The sequence below is a fragment of the Portunus trituberculatus genome, chromosome 50 (assembly GCF_017591435.1).
Source record: "Portunus trituberculatus isolate SZX2019 chromosome 50, ASM1759143v1, whole genome shotgun sequence".
NCBI lineage: Eukaryota > Metazoa > Arthropoda > Malacostraca > Decapoda > Portunidae > Portunus > Portunus trituberculatus.
In genome coordinates this window covers 16498619-16515985 of record NC_059304.1, presented here as the reverse complement: position 1 = coordinate 16515985, position 17367 = coordinate 16498619, and the positions used below count along the sequence as shown (strand labels likewise).

The window sequence follows — 17367 nt, the reverse complement described above, 5'->3', positions numbered from 1 at the left end:
AGGCGATTCTGCGACAGGTGCCAGGCAGTGGCGGAAGGCAACAGCGCACCGACACGAATTGCAAACCTGCTCGTAGCCGGGAAATGAAACTTTGAACTGAAAACTCTGCGGCGAGAAAGTTTTATCAGCACACAGGAGCGATGTCTGACGCAGCGTGTCGTCTTGATGCTCCGGGCGACGGCGACGCAGCGAGGTCAAGGAGCACCGTGGTGGTGGTGGTGGTGGTGGTGTGCTTAATTAGCATAGTTAGACAACACACCCCACACGTTAAATAGAAGGTAGTATAGCACTAACTAATCAACACACCTCTCATTAAGCAGTGGTGCACGGCCGCTGCAAGTTCGGGGCAGGAGACAGACGGTACGTGGTAGGGCATGGTGGTGGAGGGCGGGTGAGTGGTAGCGGGTGGTGGAGGACAGACGTGTGATGGGGGATGGCTGGCGGGTGGCAGGGCCGGAGGACAGCGAATAATGGATGGGAACACATGTCGCTTCGCCTGGGAGGCGCTCCTCGATGGATGTCACGCGTGTCAAGGTCTCTCAAACGGTGGATTACGTAAAAACCGTCAGGAAATGCTGCCTGGAGCGATGTGGCGTTAGGCCATCGCTGCCGGAGGAGAGATGGGGGGAATGGAACGTGACCATTCCTCTGGGATAGAATGGGAGGCAGGCGATCGTTGTTGTAGGCGATAGTCGTTCTTCCACGAGTTAGAGACCTGCGTCCCCTCGTCCTTCCTTCATTCAATTCCCACAAGTAGCTAGATGGCCTGGCCAAGTATTTACACCTGGGCCAACTGGCTACCCCACACCACCACTTCATCCTCTGGAGAGGCACCAGAAGTGCACTGAGCATTACACTTGACACGCGCATGGATCATCAGCGGAGCGTGGCTGCTGAGCACGGCGTCCAGCTGCTGGTTCCTTCGCCTACAGGGAGAGAGGCTGCTGACAATGATTTGCCCTGCCTCGTTGCGTTGGAAGGCAAAGTAACAAAATGTTCAGACAAACTTGAAATTCTGTGCATTTCTATGCTAACAAGTTTCTCGAAGTAGTCTGAATTTGTGTCAGCAATCTGCGTCAGCACCGGCGACTCAGCAGGAATCAGGACCACCACATTAAATAAAGAAACTCCACTTCCTCCTCCACGGAAAAGGCGGTGGCGGTGACTCAGGAGGTGGGGCCAACCTGGAGGTGAAGAGTGTTGGTGGCCTGGGGCCTGAGTGAAGGCCGCGGTGAGGGGACACTTCCGAGGCGGCAGGGCTGTGAGGGGGCAAGTAAAGATGAGGAACAGCTTTTTCCTTTGAGCTCATCTCCATTTCCATATCCTTTGATCCGCTGTGGTTGCAGTCTTTCCGCTGTGCCACAGAGACCACTGTAGCCTCCAGGTTGCCAGCTTTCCCTTGACCAGATGAGCGTCAGCGAGATATTCATCAAGAAAGACAATTAGCGTTCCATGTTTCAGATTTAGCTCACGTCCCCTTTGGTGCCTCCATTCAACTCAAGTTCATATCCATGATTCAACATTGCCTGCCATGCGCGTGTCGGAGTCCTGGTGTGGGCGCCAGCAAGCAACTGGTCGGCGAGGTTCAGGTTCGGGTCACTTCCAGACTTCACCGTCATAATTAGGTGCCATTCAGGTGCAGCTAAATCGCTTCTCATCCGTTCTATAGCGAGCTGGCTGGGGAGGCGCGAGGCTCAGCAGCGTGCGCCTCCAGGCAAAGACAGGACACAAATGAAATCCACTTTTGACAGATGAACCTCATTTGTGGAAAGAATAGAGAGAGAGAGAGAGAGAGAGAGAGAGAGAGAGAGAGAGAGAGAGAGAGAGAGAGAGAGAGAGAGAGAGAGAGAGAGAGAGAGAGAGAGAGAGAGAGAGAGAGAGAGAGAGAAAGAAGGATACTACTACTACTACTACTACTACTACTACTACTACTACTACTACTACTACTACTACTACTACTACTACTACTACTACTACTACTACTACTACTACTACTACTATTGTTATCATCATTATCATTACTATTATTATTATTATTATTATTATTATTATTATTATCCGTATGTGTTTTTCAAGGGTCTATACGTCAGAATGTTATTTTTTCTTTTCACACGTGTTTTTATTTAATTTGTCGCGGGCGTCGGTGATGTTTTCCTTTTTCATCTGTTTGCAGAATGGTGTTTGTGCTCGCCCGGGTGTCAAGTGTCGCGTAAAATGTGTACGTTAGCTCCCCCCATTTCCCTCTTCCCCTGCACTCCCTCCCTGCATCCCTCCACACCCACTCCAAACCCTGTCTCTTTCCTCCAATACATCCTCTCTATCCTCATGCCAATCCCTTATACTCCGCCACATCTCACTACTCCTACCCACAAACACGCCACACCTGCACCTGCCGCGTCGCTCTGCCTTCGCGTTCACTCCCATACATCCCATACATTTCCTCGCCTCAACGCCTCCGTCTCCTCACGCCCGCTGTATTTCCGCCCCTCCATCACGTCAGCGCCGCCTCTCTATCACGTCACCGCCTCCTCTCTGACAACTGATATCCTTTCTATTTTCCGGCCTTCACGTCTTCTTTACATTATCTCCCACGCGACGCCTCACCCTCTCCTTCCCTCCTCAATTCCCGCTTTCCTACCTGAATTCCCTCCATCTCTCCTGGTCTTTCCGTTTCCTCCAGCTCCAGCTCCGATCTCTTCTTCTTTCCTCTTATTTTCCTTCACTTTTCTATTCTGATTTATTCTGTCCATTTCTTTCACCTTCCTTCTCTTTATGTACTGTGTGTTCATCTCTAGCTCCTCCTTTTTCTATCTCTCTCTTTTTCCCTTCTCTCCCTTTCACTTCCCCTTATTCCCCTTCCGTCCCTCCATCTTCCCTCATTTTCTCCTCAGACTCCAACGCTTTACTTCTTCATTTCAGGTCCCCATGCAGCCGTTCACTTCAGCCCTATTCCATGATTCCCCCAGTCCACACCTCTTCCTCATCTCACTCCCCATCTTGATAACTCTTCCTCTTTCTGCCTCGCCTAACATCATCTCAGCAACGTTCCTCTCTCTCTCTCTCTTTCTCTCCTCAAGGCGCCTCTTCCAAAACATCGAGTCCCCAGTGTTTGCTCATTAAAGACTTATTCGAAATGTTTTGGTGAGTTTTGAGTCGTCATGAAAGAAACTACACATCTTGTCCCTGTGAACACTTGGATTGACTAAAATATCTAATACTTGTACACACACACACACACACACACACACACACACACACACACACACACACACACACACACACTCTCTCTCTCTCTCTCTCTCTCTCTCTCTCTTTTAATTTCTTTTTCCTTTGTTCAGTTTCCAGATCTTCATTTCCTCGCTCGCCTCTTCAAGGACTCGTAATTTAGCTCATTCAGTTCAGTGTTGGCGCTTCACGTTTGCAGTAAATACGTGTAGTGAGACGAGCGCAAGTGTTCCTCTCTTCCATTCTTTATCTTCTTGTTCTATTTTCTTTCATCCCATTCTTGTCTAGTTTTTTTACTCTTTTTATCTTAATTAATTTTTAATGTGTGTGTGTGTGTGTGTGTCTCTCTCTCTCTCTCTCTCTCTCTCTCTCTCTCTCTCTCTCTCTCTCTCTCTCATATAACACGATCAACAACCGCTAATTTGACGGGCAATTTATAAAACATCAAACTCATGTAGAGAGAGAGAAAAAAATGCCATGTTTTATGACAGTGAATAATGCATAGCCATGAATAATTTTTGGTAATGGAATTTTATTATACGAGCACGTGGCGTGTGTGGCTGATCCTGTGTGCTTGGCGTGCCTGGCAATGCATGGTGATTTAAACCAAACGAGATTAGAAAACTGGCTAGATTGGATGGCTATTGCAGATAAAACGACCTTAGAGTGTTGTTTTGACATGAAACGAAGAGCGGAGACCAGGAAAGACAAGGCACTGGATGGATGTATTCAAACGGTGTAAAGGTCATAACAGGAGATAAAATGCTAGAAACAACAGTATTCAATGTGTTCATGTTTGATAAGGTTGAAGTTAAAAGAGAGGGTAAGAGATCAGTTCACAAATCGTATTAAATGAATGGATAAAGTTACTAATCACATTGTCAGTGACGCACAACCAGACTAGATGAATTTATGGCCAAGAATGATGAGTGGGTTTTAACGCTGTGACTGTCACGTGTAGCACCACTGGCTTGTTGTCGCTGAACTTATTTTCTTATGTTATTAATTGAACGACATTATTTTACCACAGTGAGGCGAAATGACTTGTACTGACAGTGTTGATGGAGACAGTGAACCAAGAAGACACCCAAGCATTAGATTACCGAGACCCGAACCTACAAATAAAGCATAGACTAGCGGAGGAGTCTGGGCGAGGTCATTCTGTATATAGCAACGTCATGTATTCGCGGATACTGGAAGTGTTAACGGAGAGAGATACTAAAGAACAAGAGCACCAAAGCATTACATTACCTACCGTGCCCATCATAGCAATACATGGAAAGGTGTTGCATGGTTTTGTTGTAATGGCGTGGGCGGTATTTATGGCTACTGATAGTGCTGATGGAGATAGTAAACAACAAAGGCATCCAACCATTAGATTAAGAGTTCAGCTAACCTACACACCAGGGGAATTTACAGTTGATTACAACGTGCAGCTATTACACTGGAAAGTATACGAGTCACCTATGCTCTGTTAAGTCTCAGCACACATATACGCGAACACTAGCGCTACAAGTTGCAATGAATGTACACCAACGCTAGCTTGGCCTTACTCTCTCTGTGTCTCCGAATTTAGTCTCTCGAGGGGATTTATTGCTTGGACTTGCTGCATATCACGGTGTGTGCCTTGCCGTGGTGGTGGTGGTGGTGGTGGTGGTGGTGGTGGTAGTGGATAAGAAAAGCGAAGTTTCTTTTCTGTGGGAAGGAAGTTTGCCCAAGTTTCGTTTTCCTCTTGATATTTTTTCATGTGTTCTGATCTCGTGAAGGACTGTAGCTGTGATTGCCTTGTTTGTTTGTTTGTTTGTTTGCTTGTTTATCTATCTTTTGTCTCAAAATTTCTTTAGTGAGTGCGTAACTATAATGTCTTAGGTGTATCGCCATAGCTCTCTCTCTCTCTCTCTCTCTCTCTCTCTCTCTCTCTCTCTCTCTCTCTCTCTCTCTCAACTTGCAGCTCATCTGAAAGGATTACAGGTCAGAACGCGGCTGAGTTGACGCGGCCGAGATATGCTTTTCCCTTCACTCAACCTTTTCCAGGAGAATTATTCCTGCGAGGTTCTCGAAGTGAGGCTGTTGTCGCCTCCCTCCCGTTGACACACTTTTACACTGGAGTGGAAGCTCAAACCGTCACTCACAATACAAGACGAATGCTGCCAAGTGGGATGTCAAATACTAAATCGAGAGGTCGAAAGAATAAACAACAGCAATAAAATTTGGCTCGACTCGTTCGTGGCACCAGCTGAGGCTTAAATACTGGAAAAGGTGAAGTGAATATTTAGAAGACTTGTTCAACCGGCCAAGTCAACAAACACAGATAGGTACATAGACACATAGAAAGACAGATAGATAAGATAGATGGAGAGATAGATATGTAAGAAGAGTAACAGACAGATAGAAAGATAGACAGATAGATAGACGGATGGATAGATATATAAGAACAGAAAGATAAATATATGTAGGGGGGATGATCCATAAACCAATATTGGTGTAAATCTTTAAAAAGAATCTAAATAAAGAGTGCACGTGACGCCCTGGCCGCGACAGATGCACAAAGCCGCTCAAGGCGTCACACATACACACACACACACACACACACACACACACACACACACACACACACACACACACACACACTTATACAACACCTTTTACGCTCACATGTTCGTGACGCCAATATCAACAAACACGAATGAGATTTCCACGCAGTCACCGCCACGCTTCCTTCATCCACGTTTCTCTTATTGCTCTTCCTCCTCCTTCTCCTCGTCCTCCTCCTCTTCCTCCTTCTCCTGCAGGCACAAGATTCGGTGTGGAACGCGCAGGAAGGAGAAGGTTGGTTCTATTTCTCCAAATCTGCATAATGTCGTTGATCTTCCTCCTCCATTGTTCTCCAAACGTTTTATTGTTGGGCCTTTCTTATATTTATTCTCCTCCGCACTTTACTGCCGCGAACGTTATATATCCATTGAAGATTGAGTAGTCTGTCGTGATGAACGGCCTTTATTCTCGCTCTCTCTGTCCTCCGCGTCTTGTGTAACACGCTTTGATTTCTTTTCCTTTATTTTTTTTGTTTTCATTTCCGATCCATGAATTCAAGGCCTTGTTTTCTATCAGTTTGTGAGAGACGCAAAAGCATTTTCTCTCCTGCCTTTTGTTATAACCTTGGGAATGAAATGTTTTCTAGACTTTTTGCATCGATTTATTTGCGATGAATACAATAAATCTTTTTCGCACTGCCTTGAATTCTTATTCTGTATCATTTTATCATTTTACAACGTCACTTATAGACTTGTTTCAGTATCTATCGTTCTATCAATAGGAATTATCATGTTTGTTAAAGCAAGTTTCATGACGGATGATGATGTTCCTTCACAACAAAATTCAAGATCTCAGAAGCACTTGTACCTTCGTTGACATTATGAAGCTGACAAATATTGGAATATCTTACAGTGTCGCTGAATATTCCTCACACGAACGTTGTATCAAGCTCCACTGTCCGACAATAATACCGTAATCATTTATCCTCTCAACACGAATGTCATTTTTTCCAACATAAATATTTAATCCATCATCATTTTTTCGAGTTAAAAATCCGGCAACTGATGTACGTACATTGTTTCCAGACATTAACACCCAGTCGTCGTCAGAGTTCGGTGAACTGCTTCACTCACTCCCACTGCAGTTTACGTTTTTCCCTTAATGTTAAGACCCCTGATCTGACGACAGTCTTCCTGAGTATGTACCTGATAACTGTTAGTTTCTTAAGACTGACACGGTGGAAGTGATTGTGGCGCCGCGTGGTGTGCTGTTGTGACCATGACTGATCTTCAGGCCGAGTAGGTAATGCAATTAATTGACGCAAAGGACATAAAAATCAAATTACACGCACATTCGAGACCATTAAATTGACTGATTTAAGGCACCACAACAACTGCGTCATATGGTGCCATCACACACGAGGCACCAGCTCCATATAAAGGAAGACAAGGACGCCACCACCACCACCATCACTACCACCATACGCACGTCAAGGGCCTTTATCTCTCTCACACTCTTCCTTCCCCGGCTGTATACATCCTCTTGCCAGTCCTGACACAGGCCGCCCACCGTCACTCGCCGCACTCACGAAGCTCATGACTCACACTGCATTAGTTTGATGGCCGCTCTCCTCTTGTGCCTTACGAGTTTTCTGTGTCGCCATGAGTCTCTACTTCTTGTCTCCCGCTACACACACACACACACACACACACACACACACACACACACACACACACACACACACACACACACACACACGTGGGACACAAAGGCGGGTTAGAGGATGAAAGCACCAGAAGAAAGAAAAAACAAAAACGAAACCGAAAAATCTCGGGAAGAAAGTTAAGAATCAAGGCAGGAAATAGAGAAAGTGTAAAAGGAAAGACGAAAGAAAGAAGAGAGACAATAAAAGGAGAGAATACGAGGACGTTATAAATAAAAGAAAGAATAAAGAACTAAGTGAGGGAAAGGAAAGGAAAAGACGGATAGATAGATACAGAGAGAGAGAGAGAGAGAGAGAGAGAGAGAGAGAGAGAGAGAGTGTGTGTGTCTTGAATGTCAAAGTCCTCCACAACATGGTGTATATGTGTCGCTTCGGGCTGACCTCTCCACTGCCACCCACGTTTCATCACTTTGTCAGCCATCCACCACCTCATCCACTCACCCACTCCCTTGTCTATCTACAACCTCGTCTATGAAATCCCTTGTCCATTCACTCCCTTTTCCACCTACAGCTTTGCCCACTCTCAACCTCGTCCACCCATTCCCTAGCTCACTCACTCACGTATTTGTCAGCCATCCACCACCTCGTCCACTCACCCACTCCCTTGTCTACCTACAACCTCATCCATTAATTCCCTTGTCCACCTTGTCCATTCACTCCCTTTTCCACCTGCAGCTTAGTCCACTCTTAACCCTCTTCAGTACTATGGCGCATTTACATATTCATTCTAATTACTATTTGGTGATTTTATACAGCTTCAGAAACTCATGTACGGGATTGAAATAGTGAAGACTGTAGCCATTAATCTTGTAGCCTTCATACACCGTTCCTAATGTCAATAAAATGGTCTAATGGTAAACAAATCTCAAGATAAAAATGTGTTCCAGTATTGAAGGGGTTAACTTTGTCCACCCATTTCCTATCTCACTCACTCACGTGCTCATCGATTCTCCACCTCCTCATCACCCACCACCTGCTGATCACCCACTGTCTCTCCGTCAGGTGTGCGTGCTGAGTGTATCAATGTGCGGCGTGCCTGCGAGTCTGTGAGATGACACAGTATAGTTCGCAGGGTGGCCTCCCTTTCAAAACCCACGCGGGGCTGACCGGTCGCTGCTTCATCAGTCCACGCATGTAAATCACGAACAGCGGAGAGCAAATACAAGCTCTTTAAACTTCCAAAGAAAAGAAGTCGAGTTAGCAATTAAGGAAGCGAAGAAACTCGTAAAGATTCGCGCTTGAAATTTATTGTGTGCATATAAATCAGGACGAAATGTTTGGTAGAGTCTGTTTTCTTTTCTTTTCGTGTTGCCTGGGACCGTCTCACAAGTCTGGCCCGCCTTCCTCGCTGGCAGACTGAAACGTTGCTAATGTCCATCTCGTGCGTGTACAGTACCTTTCACTCTAAACGGAGAACCAAAAGTGAAACAATCTTTCGGGAAATACATGATAAAGGATCCCATGATTTCACACATATGAATAGACTGATGCTGCATGAATGTGTGAGTACCTCAGGCACAGGTATGCTCCAGTCCCCCACAACACACACACACACACACACACACACACACACACACACACACACACACACACACACACACACACACACACACAACAACGATCCAAATAGCTACAAAACACAACTTTGCCTCACGTTTCAGCGAGGACAGCACATCCCCGTTAGGCAGAGACACCCTCCCTTCCCTGGCCCATAAAACGACCGGAAAAATGGGCGGGCTGCAGTGCGGTCACTCCGGTCAGTCTTTTTTTCCTCTCGGGCTCAGCTAAAAGGCGGAGACAACTTGCGTCATTGATGAGGCGACTACGATGCAACCTACAGACAGCTTGAGGAAGGGAGACAGGGAGACGAGACGAGGCAAGGGAGAAAGAGAAATAGGGGAGGAACATGTACCTGTAACTTATGTAACCATTTGCTGTGTTGTGAACTTGAACATGGACACACACGCCTACACACACACACACACACACACACACACACACACACACACACGAGAGAGAGAGAGAGAGAGAGAGAGAGAGAGAGAGAGAGAGAGAGAGAGAGAGAGAGAGAGAGAGAGGGGTGGGGGTGGAGGCAGGAACAGAACGCTTATAGTTCCCAGTGTGATCTCTACCAGACAACATTTTCACACATTAGGGCCAAACACCGAGCGCACCGCGGGGCCGCACCACTCCATCCCCAATTCTGTCTCGCCTAAAGTCTCATTAAATGAATGCAAAGTGAACATACGGACGACGTAATTACAATATTACATTGTGATTCGCATCTCGCGCCGCGAAACAACATTAATTCAAAGCAATTTTCTGGTAATTAAGCAAAAGGCTTATTCCAGACATTTCGTTGCAATATTTGCTGCTGCTGCTTCTGATGATGATGATGATGATGCTATCTAAACTAGAGAGGTCAGGACACACGTGTGAGGCGCACCACCCTGCCTTACATGTGCGTACCTGTATATTGGCAACACCTGAATAACTGTATGAGAGTCAGCGGGCAGCTTTGCATTATTTCGTGCCCTACAGTGGCAGGTGAGCGGAGATGGAGCTGTTGTCGCTTCCTCACAAACAAGAGTGACCAAAGGCTGAACGCATAACAAAGAAGATAATTATGTTCCTCGTGTGTATTCATAATGTAGCTTTATGTGAACACTTTCTCATCAGAGTGAACAGAGGCTGTCTCCGTTAGTGTTTGGAGGTGGGGAAATGTTGGTCAAGTTGAATACAGTAAGAAGGTGGTGTGATGCTCCCTCCGCTCTTCCCAAGAAGAGTTGCCAACAGAAGGAGATCTGCAACCTGACCGCTACAGGGTAGAATACCAAGAAGCAGCTGGCTCACCCACTCAGGTGACAAATACTTATGAATCCAGCACTACGATAACGCTATAAGTATCGTATGGAAGAGCCACCATATAACAAGCCCCTCACCCCCTTGCTCTGGGCCGCCTCCACACTGAGAACAAGAAAGCGGTGAGAGTTAGAGCGAGAAAATTCGTAAAATGTCCAGCCTTGTGAAGTGACTTAATGGCTACGATGTCATCCCTTGACAACACCTTGTAGCCCAATAAAAGTCCAGTAATTCAGGTGATGTGGACGGGCGGAAGCCTGTTGTCATGGCAACTCTCGCCTGAAATCGCTTCCAATGTAGTCACTCAAATTCACCCTATCTCTTTTGCTATCGCTCTGACCGCTTTTTCGCTCTCCGTGTGGGCGCTGCCAAATGTTGAAGGTGTAGGAGGCGGGAAGGAAGGTGACTGAGCTGTGTCAGTAAGGAAGGTAAAAGGCTGAAACAAAAAGCAGTAGTTTGTGTCTTTGTACGTGGGCTTCCCACCTGCATACCTGCCGTCACCTGAGCCCTGTATCCATTACACCTGTGCTGCTCGTGCACTCCTCCACCTTCCTGACCCTCGGGACTGATCACAACAGCAAAAATCGTTGATACCTTGATAGTTGTTGCACTGCACAGCTCGGGAACAAAGAAGATGCGGTGCATATCAAAGGCTCCTCTCATGCCTCTCACTTCCCTCTCACCACTCGTCTCGCATTTTTCGCCGTGTATCGCCTCTTGTCCTTCCATTTACCTCCCTCCACCACCACCATAGCCTCCCCTACCCACCCCCCTCCTCCTCCTACACACTGATCAAAAACTCGTGCCTCTCGTCAATCAATCATCCACTTGACGCAACGCGCTCATCCACCCAATCCACGCCACCACCTCCACACAACGCGCGATAAAAGAAAAAAAATACCCATCACTGAGAGAGAGAGAGAGAGAGAGAGAGAGAGAGAGAGAGATTTGTCTTGTCATTTCTATTTTTGGCGACTATCCCTCCACTATCGCTTTCTTCCCCATTCCATTCTTGTTCACTTTCGCCTCCTCCCTCCCTTCCTCCCCAGCTTCACACCCACACCCAATCAGACAAACGACACCGCCTCCACACAAGGCCACAACACAACACAACACAGCACAGCACAACACAACACACACCACACGTTCCAGTATACGATTTAATTTCTTTTTAAATACCCGCAGCACACAGCGAGGGTGTCTGACATGACGCAAAACACGTGCTGATTTGAATGGCCTTTTCCTTCCTTTGCATTTGTCAATTCTTCCTTCTCCTATTACTTCTACAACTACTACTACTACTACTACTACTACTACTACTACTACTACTATGAGAGAAAGAACCGTATCGTAAAACAGCAAAACAACGTAGTAATAATAACAACGGTAATAAAAGTGGCAATGATAATAATGATTACTGTCAAACCTCTGCCATCTCATCTCAGTCTCTCATCGTCACACACACACACACACACACACACACACACACACACACACACACACACACACACACACACACACACACACACACACACACACACACACACACACATCTTGAGCGGCCACGCCAGGGAAGCTCAGTGCCTAAACTATATACGCACCTTCCTCTTCCATTCTCTTACTTGCTTCAATAAATCCTGAAGTAAATAATACGGTCTGAGCAATACATTCGTCCTCCTCCTCCTTAACCGGCCAGGTGCGTCTGAAAACTTTATTTTCCTCTGCTTTCTTAGTCTTTTTAATTTAAGTCCACGCGAATAACTTTGCAATGAGAAAGGATACAAAAAATAAAACATGGTCGGAAGTTGGTTAATCTCAGCGGAATCATTTTGCGGCAAAATCTTTATTAAATTTTGCCGAAGGAATCATTTCTCTTTATTAAGACTAGAGGCCTGGTGGTCCCGCGGCCTTGTCCTCATCTGTATTCCCGCCGCGCCCCCACCGCCACTCCGCCCCACCACCCAACATACGCCCTCACACTTCTTACTCTCACCATCCACTCTTACTGCGTCGTCCTCTTCCTGTCCTGGGCAAGATATAACAGTCCTACGCTGCAATGCTCCTATGCTCCTTCCCTGTCAACATTACTTTCCTACACAGTCCCACGACCTCTCCCTCATCCTCAGTACAACTCCCTTATCCTCACATCAACGTCTTCACTCTTTCAGTTTTGAGTCTTGAAAGTTGCAAGTTTCCTCTTCTAACTCCTCATTCAGCCTTTAAGTAATAACCTCTCGTCCTTCCCTCTGACCTCCTTTTGTATCCCAGCTTCAATTTTCTCGTCAGGAGGTCTAAAAGTCATCGCCTCTTTCACCTTGAGTTCCCAAAGTTTCAACTTTAAGCCTAGCTCTTCTCTTCCTCCTGCTCTCCCAGTAAGATCTACAGCAACAACTCTCCCCGCTTCCTTCCCAACTCCTCCCAGTGTGCTATCGATGATATCTGTCCTCAGCATGTCATCAGCGAGTGTCAAGGAGTGGCACACTTACCTTGCCGTAGGGCGTGAGGCCACGCGTGTTGGGCAGGTGCGGGTCAGGCTCAGAGCACTCCGCCCTGTCGGGAAGAAAGAACAGGGGTAAAAGTTTAGGCTAGTTTTCTTTTGTGCAGGAGTGTGAGTTTCCTCAGAACTTTTTACTTCCGCATTTGACACGCCGACTCTCTCTCTCTCTCTCTCTCTCTCTCTCTCTCTCTCTCTCTCTCTCTCTCTCTCTCTCTCTCGTTATTTAATTTCCGTCCTCTTCTAAAAGAAAATGTTATGTTTCACCTGTTCTATTTCTCAGTGAGCGAGTATACGTATCAATGCATTTTTGTCTTTTCTTTTCAGCCACTTTTAATATCCTTTCAGCTTCGAACATTTTGAGATCACTACCTTATCATCACCATCACCACCTTCACTATCACCATTACCATTCCAGTAGGTACCACAACCATCACCATCATCACCATCACCCATCACCACCACCTTTATCACAGTCACCACCTGCTCCAAATTGTCTGCCTGTTTCTGTTTGCCTCCCGCCCCGAGAGTCGCCGCGCCAAGTTCCTTTATGAGGCGCGAGACAGCGGGAGGCAGCAGGCGGGAGGTGTATGCCAGAGTAGAGTGGAGGAGTGCAAGGTGCAAGGAGCGAGGAGCGAGGCGGCAGTCACGTCCCTCGCCTCAACTAACTATAATTGCTTGCAGCCACAAAATTCGCCAGTCCTCGCCAACTTCTACCACCCCACAATGCATAAAATAGAAAAAAAGAAAAGGAAAAACACTTAAAGGAATAAAAAAAAAAAAAATAAGTGAGCAAACAAATAAATTGATAACTGGATGAATAAATAAACAAATAAGCAAAATAAACAGATAAATTTATGAATATATAAGGAAATAAATGCATACAAACTGAATATAAAAAAAAAATAGATAAAAGTTAAAATCTGCTGTTTTCAAATGTCGCTCAAAACTTTAATTGATTCCAACCAGCCTTACCTTGAGCTCCTCTTTAATTCCCATCCCAACCACGCAGCACCACTCGCACCCGTCACATATAAAAAAGAATACATAAATAAAATAAAATAAATAAATAAATAGACAAAAAAAAATAATAATAATAACAATAATAATAATAATAATAATAATAAAATAGATGAAAAGCTTCTTCTCTACAGCTTAAAGTTGATCTTGCCTTTGAGCTTTTATGTATCTATTCCCTCTGAAGTGAATCATCAAAAGTCGAAACCAAAAGAGAAAGAAAGAGATAGATGGATAAATAGATAAATAGATAGATAGATAGATAAATATATATAACTGATCTATCTATTTATACTGTGTGACTCTCATCACTTGTCGTGGGAATAAACAACAAAACGCAAATAAACTTTCATATATACGAATGAATGGACGAGTTTAATGTGTCTATGAATAATTAATAAACATTCTAAGAGAGAGAGAGAGAGAGAGAGAGAGAGAGAGAGAGAGAGAGAGAGAGAGAGAGAGAGAGAGAGAGAGAGAGAGAGAGAGAGAGAGAGAGAGAGAGAGAGAGAGAGAGAGAGAGAGAGAGAGAGAGAATTATGCAGTGTTATTCAAACGCAAACTATATAATTTATGGCAGCAAATGGACGAGCTGGGAATGTGTAATCGATGAAGAATGAAAGTTTAATGAAGAGCTTCGGATGTCAGGCTGTGTTTGCCGGACTGACGAATGGAGGAGAGGAGTCAGAGAAGGGAGGAAAGAGAGAAGGGGAAGGAAGGAAGGAAGGAAGGAAGGAAGGAAGTGTGTTTGGAACCGAAGGGATGGAGAAACGGAGAGGTAAGAAAGGAAGGAGAGAGATAAAAGAATAGACTAGTAAAGGTCTAAGAAGGTGGAGAAATGGTGCAGAGAAGGATGAAGGGGATGAGAGGAAGGTGGAGAGGAAAGAGGTAAAAAGAGGAAAGGGACGAAATATGGAAAGGGATGAGTGAGTGAGTGAGTGAGTGAGTGAGTGAGTGAGTGAGTGAGTGAGTGAATGAATGAATGAATGGGTGAATGAATGAGGGCGTGAAATAAGATATAAAAGATAAAATTTGGAAAAAAAAATGAGCGGAGACAGAAAAAAAGGAGGTCGAAAAAAGGAAAGATGAAAATGGAAAAGAAAGGAAGATGGAGAAAGAAGAAAGAATGAGAAGGGAAGGCGACACTCACCATGGCGTGTGGCACTTGTGGGTGAGCGTGACATACCGCACACCAAGGTCATAGAGCGCCCGCACCACGCCCATGCTGCTGGCCAGGCCGTGCCCACCCTCCACGCCCATCAGGCTCGCCACTCGCCCGCGACGAAACTCCTCCAGGATCTCTGCAGGCAACGAGCGTGTTCATTACTACTGTGTGTGTGTGTGTGTGTGTGTGTGTGTGTGTGTGTGTGTGTGTGTGAGAGAGAGAGAGAGAGAGAGAGAGAGAGAGAGAGAGAGAGAGAGAGAGAGAGAGAGAAATTCTATTATGGTTGGTTTAGGAATTCCATATTTTGAAACAGAACTAGAACTAGAACACACACACACACACACACACACACACACACACACACACACACACACACACACACACACACACAGACTCACCGGAGGAGGAGCGCACGAGTACGGTGTCGTGCGGGCTGGCGGCCACCATCCTGCGCACTGTGTCCACCTGCTCCAGCAGGAGTTGCACCGTGTTGAGGTACTGCGCCCCGCACGGCACGTACACCGACCAGAACTACGGACACAACACAGCCACATAAGTCACGCACCTTATGGTAAGTACTGCGTCTCAGGCAGCGGGACTAAACAGCAAGACTGTCGCTTTTTCCACTTCTGCACTATTTCGTGCTTCTGTAATATGTCTTGATATAACAATAAGTAATCCATGCAAACACATACTCCTACATACACAATAAGCATCAAAAATAATCAGCGACTGTCATGGTGCAATCACCTTATTAATTAAGGAAAGATCGCTCTGCTTGTTGCCTGTACAAAGGCAGGAAACTCACGACTGAATAATCAAACATCAAGGTTATTCATACCATCTTCATGGGATACTTGTTTTAATTAAAGTGGGCAACACTTCCGTCACTATCGGCCAGCTCGCACACTACACTAGTGGCTGTAGCACCATCTATAGACGAATCTGTGAGCCATTAACAACAGATAACTGACGAAGTACATTTCCATATTGCCAATACCTCATCTCCTTACCTGTTCATCCACTCTCCTTGCTCTTGTATCAGTTCCTTCATTCCCCTTCGTCTTCTCCCACCCATTGAAAGGCAAACCACATGTTATTTCTCTTCCCTTCCATCCCTTACACCTTCCAATCCTCTCTCTTCCCCCTCTGTTCCTTTGCTCCATCCCTATACCCTCTCTCTCCACCTTGGCTCACTGTCAGGCATGTGGCAGCGGCGTGACGACAGGCGTCACACACCACGAGCAGCACATGGCGGGACACAGATGCCTCGCCTTAACTCAGCACGGAATGGAATGAGAACAGGTGCGATTTTAAGTTGAGCTGAGTTCGGAGGGAACTTTTACAAACTTAATGCACTTCCGTAAACCAGAGCCACGGCAACAGTGCAATTAATTAGTGTCCGATGCGGCGAACGGTGATTCAGCCCTAACCATTTTGCGACGGATTGTGCAAAATGATCCCTAGGTGGCCTGAACTCTCGCCGCTATCGTGGTCCCGGTGCTAGCCGATGCTCGTTATTGGATGTGAGCAACTGTTATTGACAGTGTTCAGGGCATTAGAACCGGAACGTCCGAAACACCAATGAACCAACCACCTGCCTCCCCATCTGCGCCCGTTCTCCGCAACCCCTCTGGTCCAAAGGGAGGAAAGGGAGGGAGAAGCAAGGGATACGAGGTGAGGGAAGAAACCAATAAGAGTGCAAGAACAAGCACAGGACACACACACACACACACACACACACACACACACACACACACAGAGAGAGAGAGAGAGAGAGAGAGAGAGAGAGAGAGAGAGAGAGAGAGAGAGAGAGAGAGAGAGAGAGAGAGAGAGAGAGAGAGAGAGAGAGAGAGAGAGAGAGAGAGAGAGAGAGAGAGAGAGAGAGAGAGAGAGAGAGAGAGAGAGAGAGAGAGAGATCCCATCGCCTGGTGACCGATAGAAGAATGGAACGAGCCTGAAAGAATGGTCAGAGAGAGAGGGTAAGAGACGAGAGAAAAAGAAAGAGAGAGATACAGAAATAGGAAGAGAGATGAAAGGGATGGAGTGAGAATACAAGCAATGGCTGGAAGTGCGGTGTGGGAAGTGGATGCATGGCTGGGAGGGGGCAAGATACTCGTATATCTAGTACAGAAATAGGCAAATTTTCTACAAGGACCGCCACATGTAGACCTTACGACTTCTTGCAGCTTTTCTTATTCTCTATGTCCTTATGTTGATATGTGAGATACGTGGGTGAGTGAGCGCTAGCCAGACAAGACAACGAGACCAAGAGACCACTAATACTCTATACTCTCCTGTGATGCATGACTATCCCCACGAGAGACGCCCGACGCAACACAGAGA

The 17367-nt window shown here is 46.0% G+C and overlaps 1 protein-coding gene across 4 annotated transcripts in view; it reads right to left on the bottom strand.

Moving 5' to 3' along the window:
* LOC123499861 (dipeptidase 1-like) overlaps positions 1 to 17367 on the bottom strand; it is a 92443-nt gene that overhangs the window by 38453 nt on the left and 36623 nt on the right. For all 4 annotated transcript variants that reach the window (XR_006673139.1, XM_045248398.1, XM_045248397.1 and 1 more), the window contains exons 3-5: positions 15420 to 15552; positions 15007 to 15157; positions 12832 to 12895 (exon numbers count right to left, since the gene is read on the bottom strand). Coding sequence is in view for 3 of the 4 variants with exons in the window: in XM_045248398.1 (XP_045104333.1) it covers positions 12832 to 12895; positions 15007 to 15157; positions 15420 to 15552 (348 nt within the window). In the remaining variant the exon portion in view is untranslated. The remainder of the gene's footprint in view (positions 1 to 12831; positions 12896 to 15006; positions 15158 to 15419; positions 15553 to 17367) is intronic.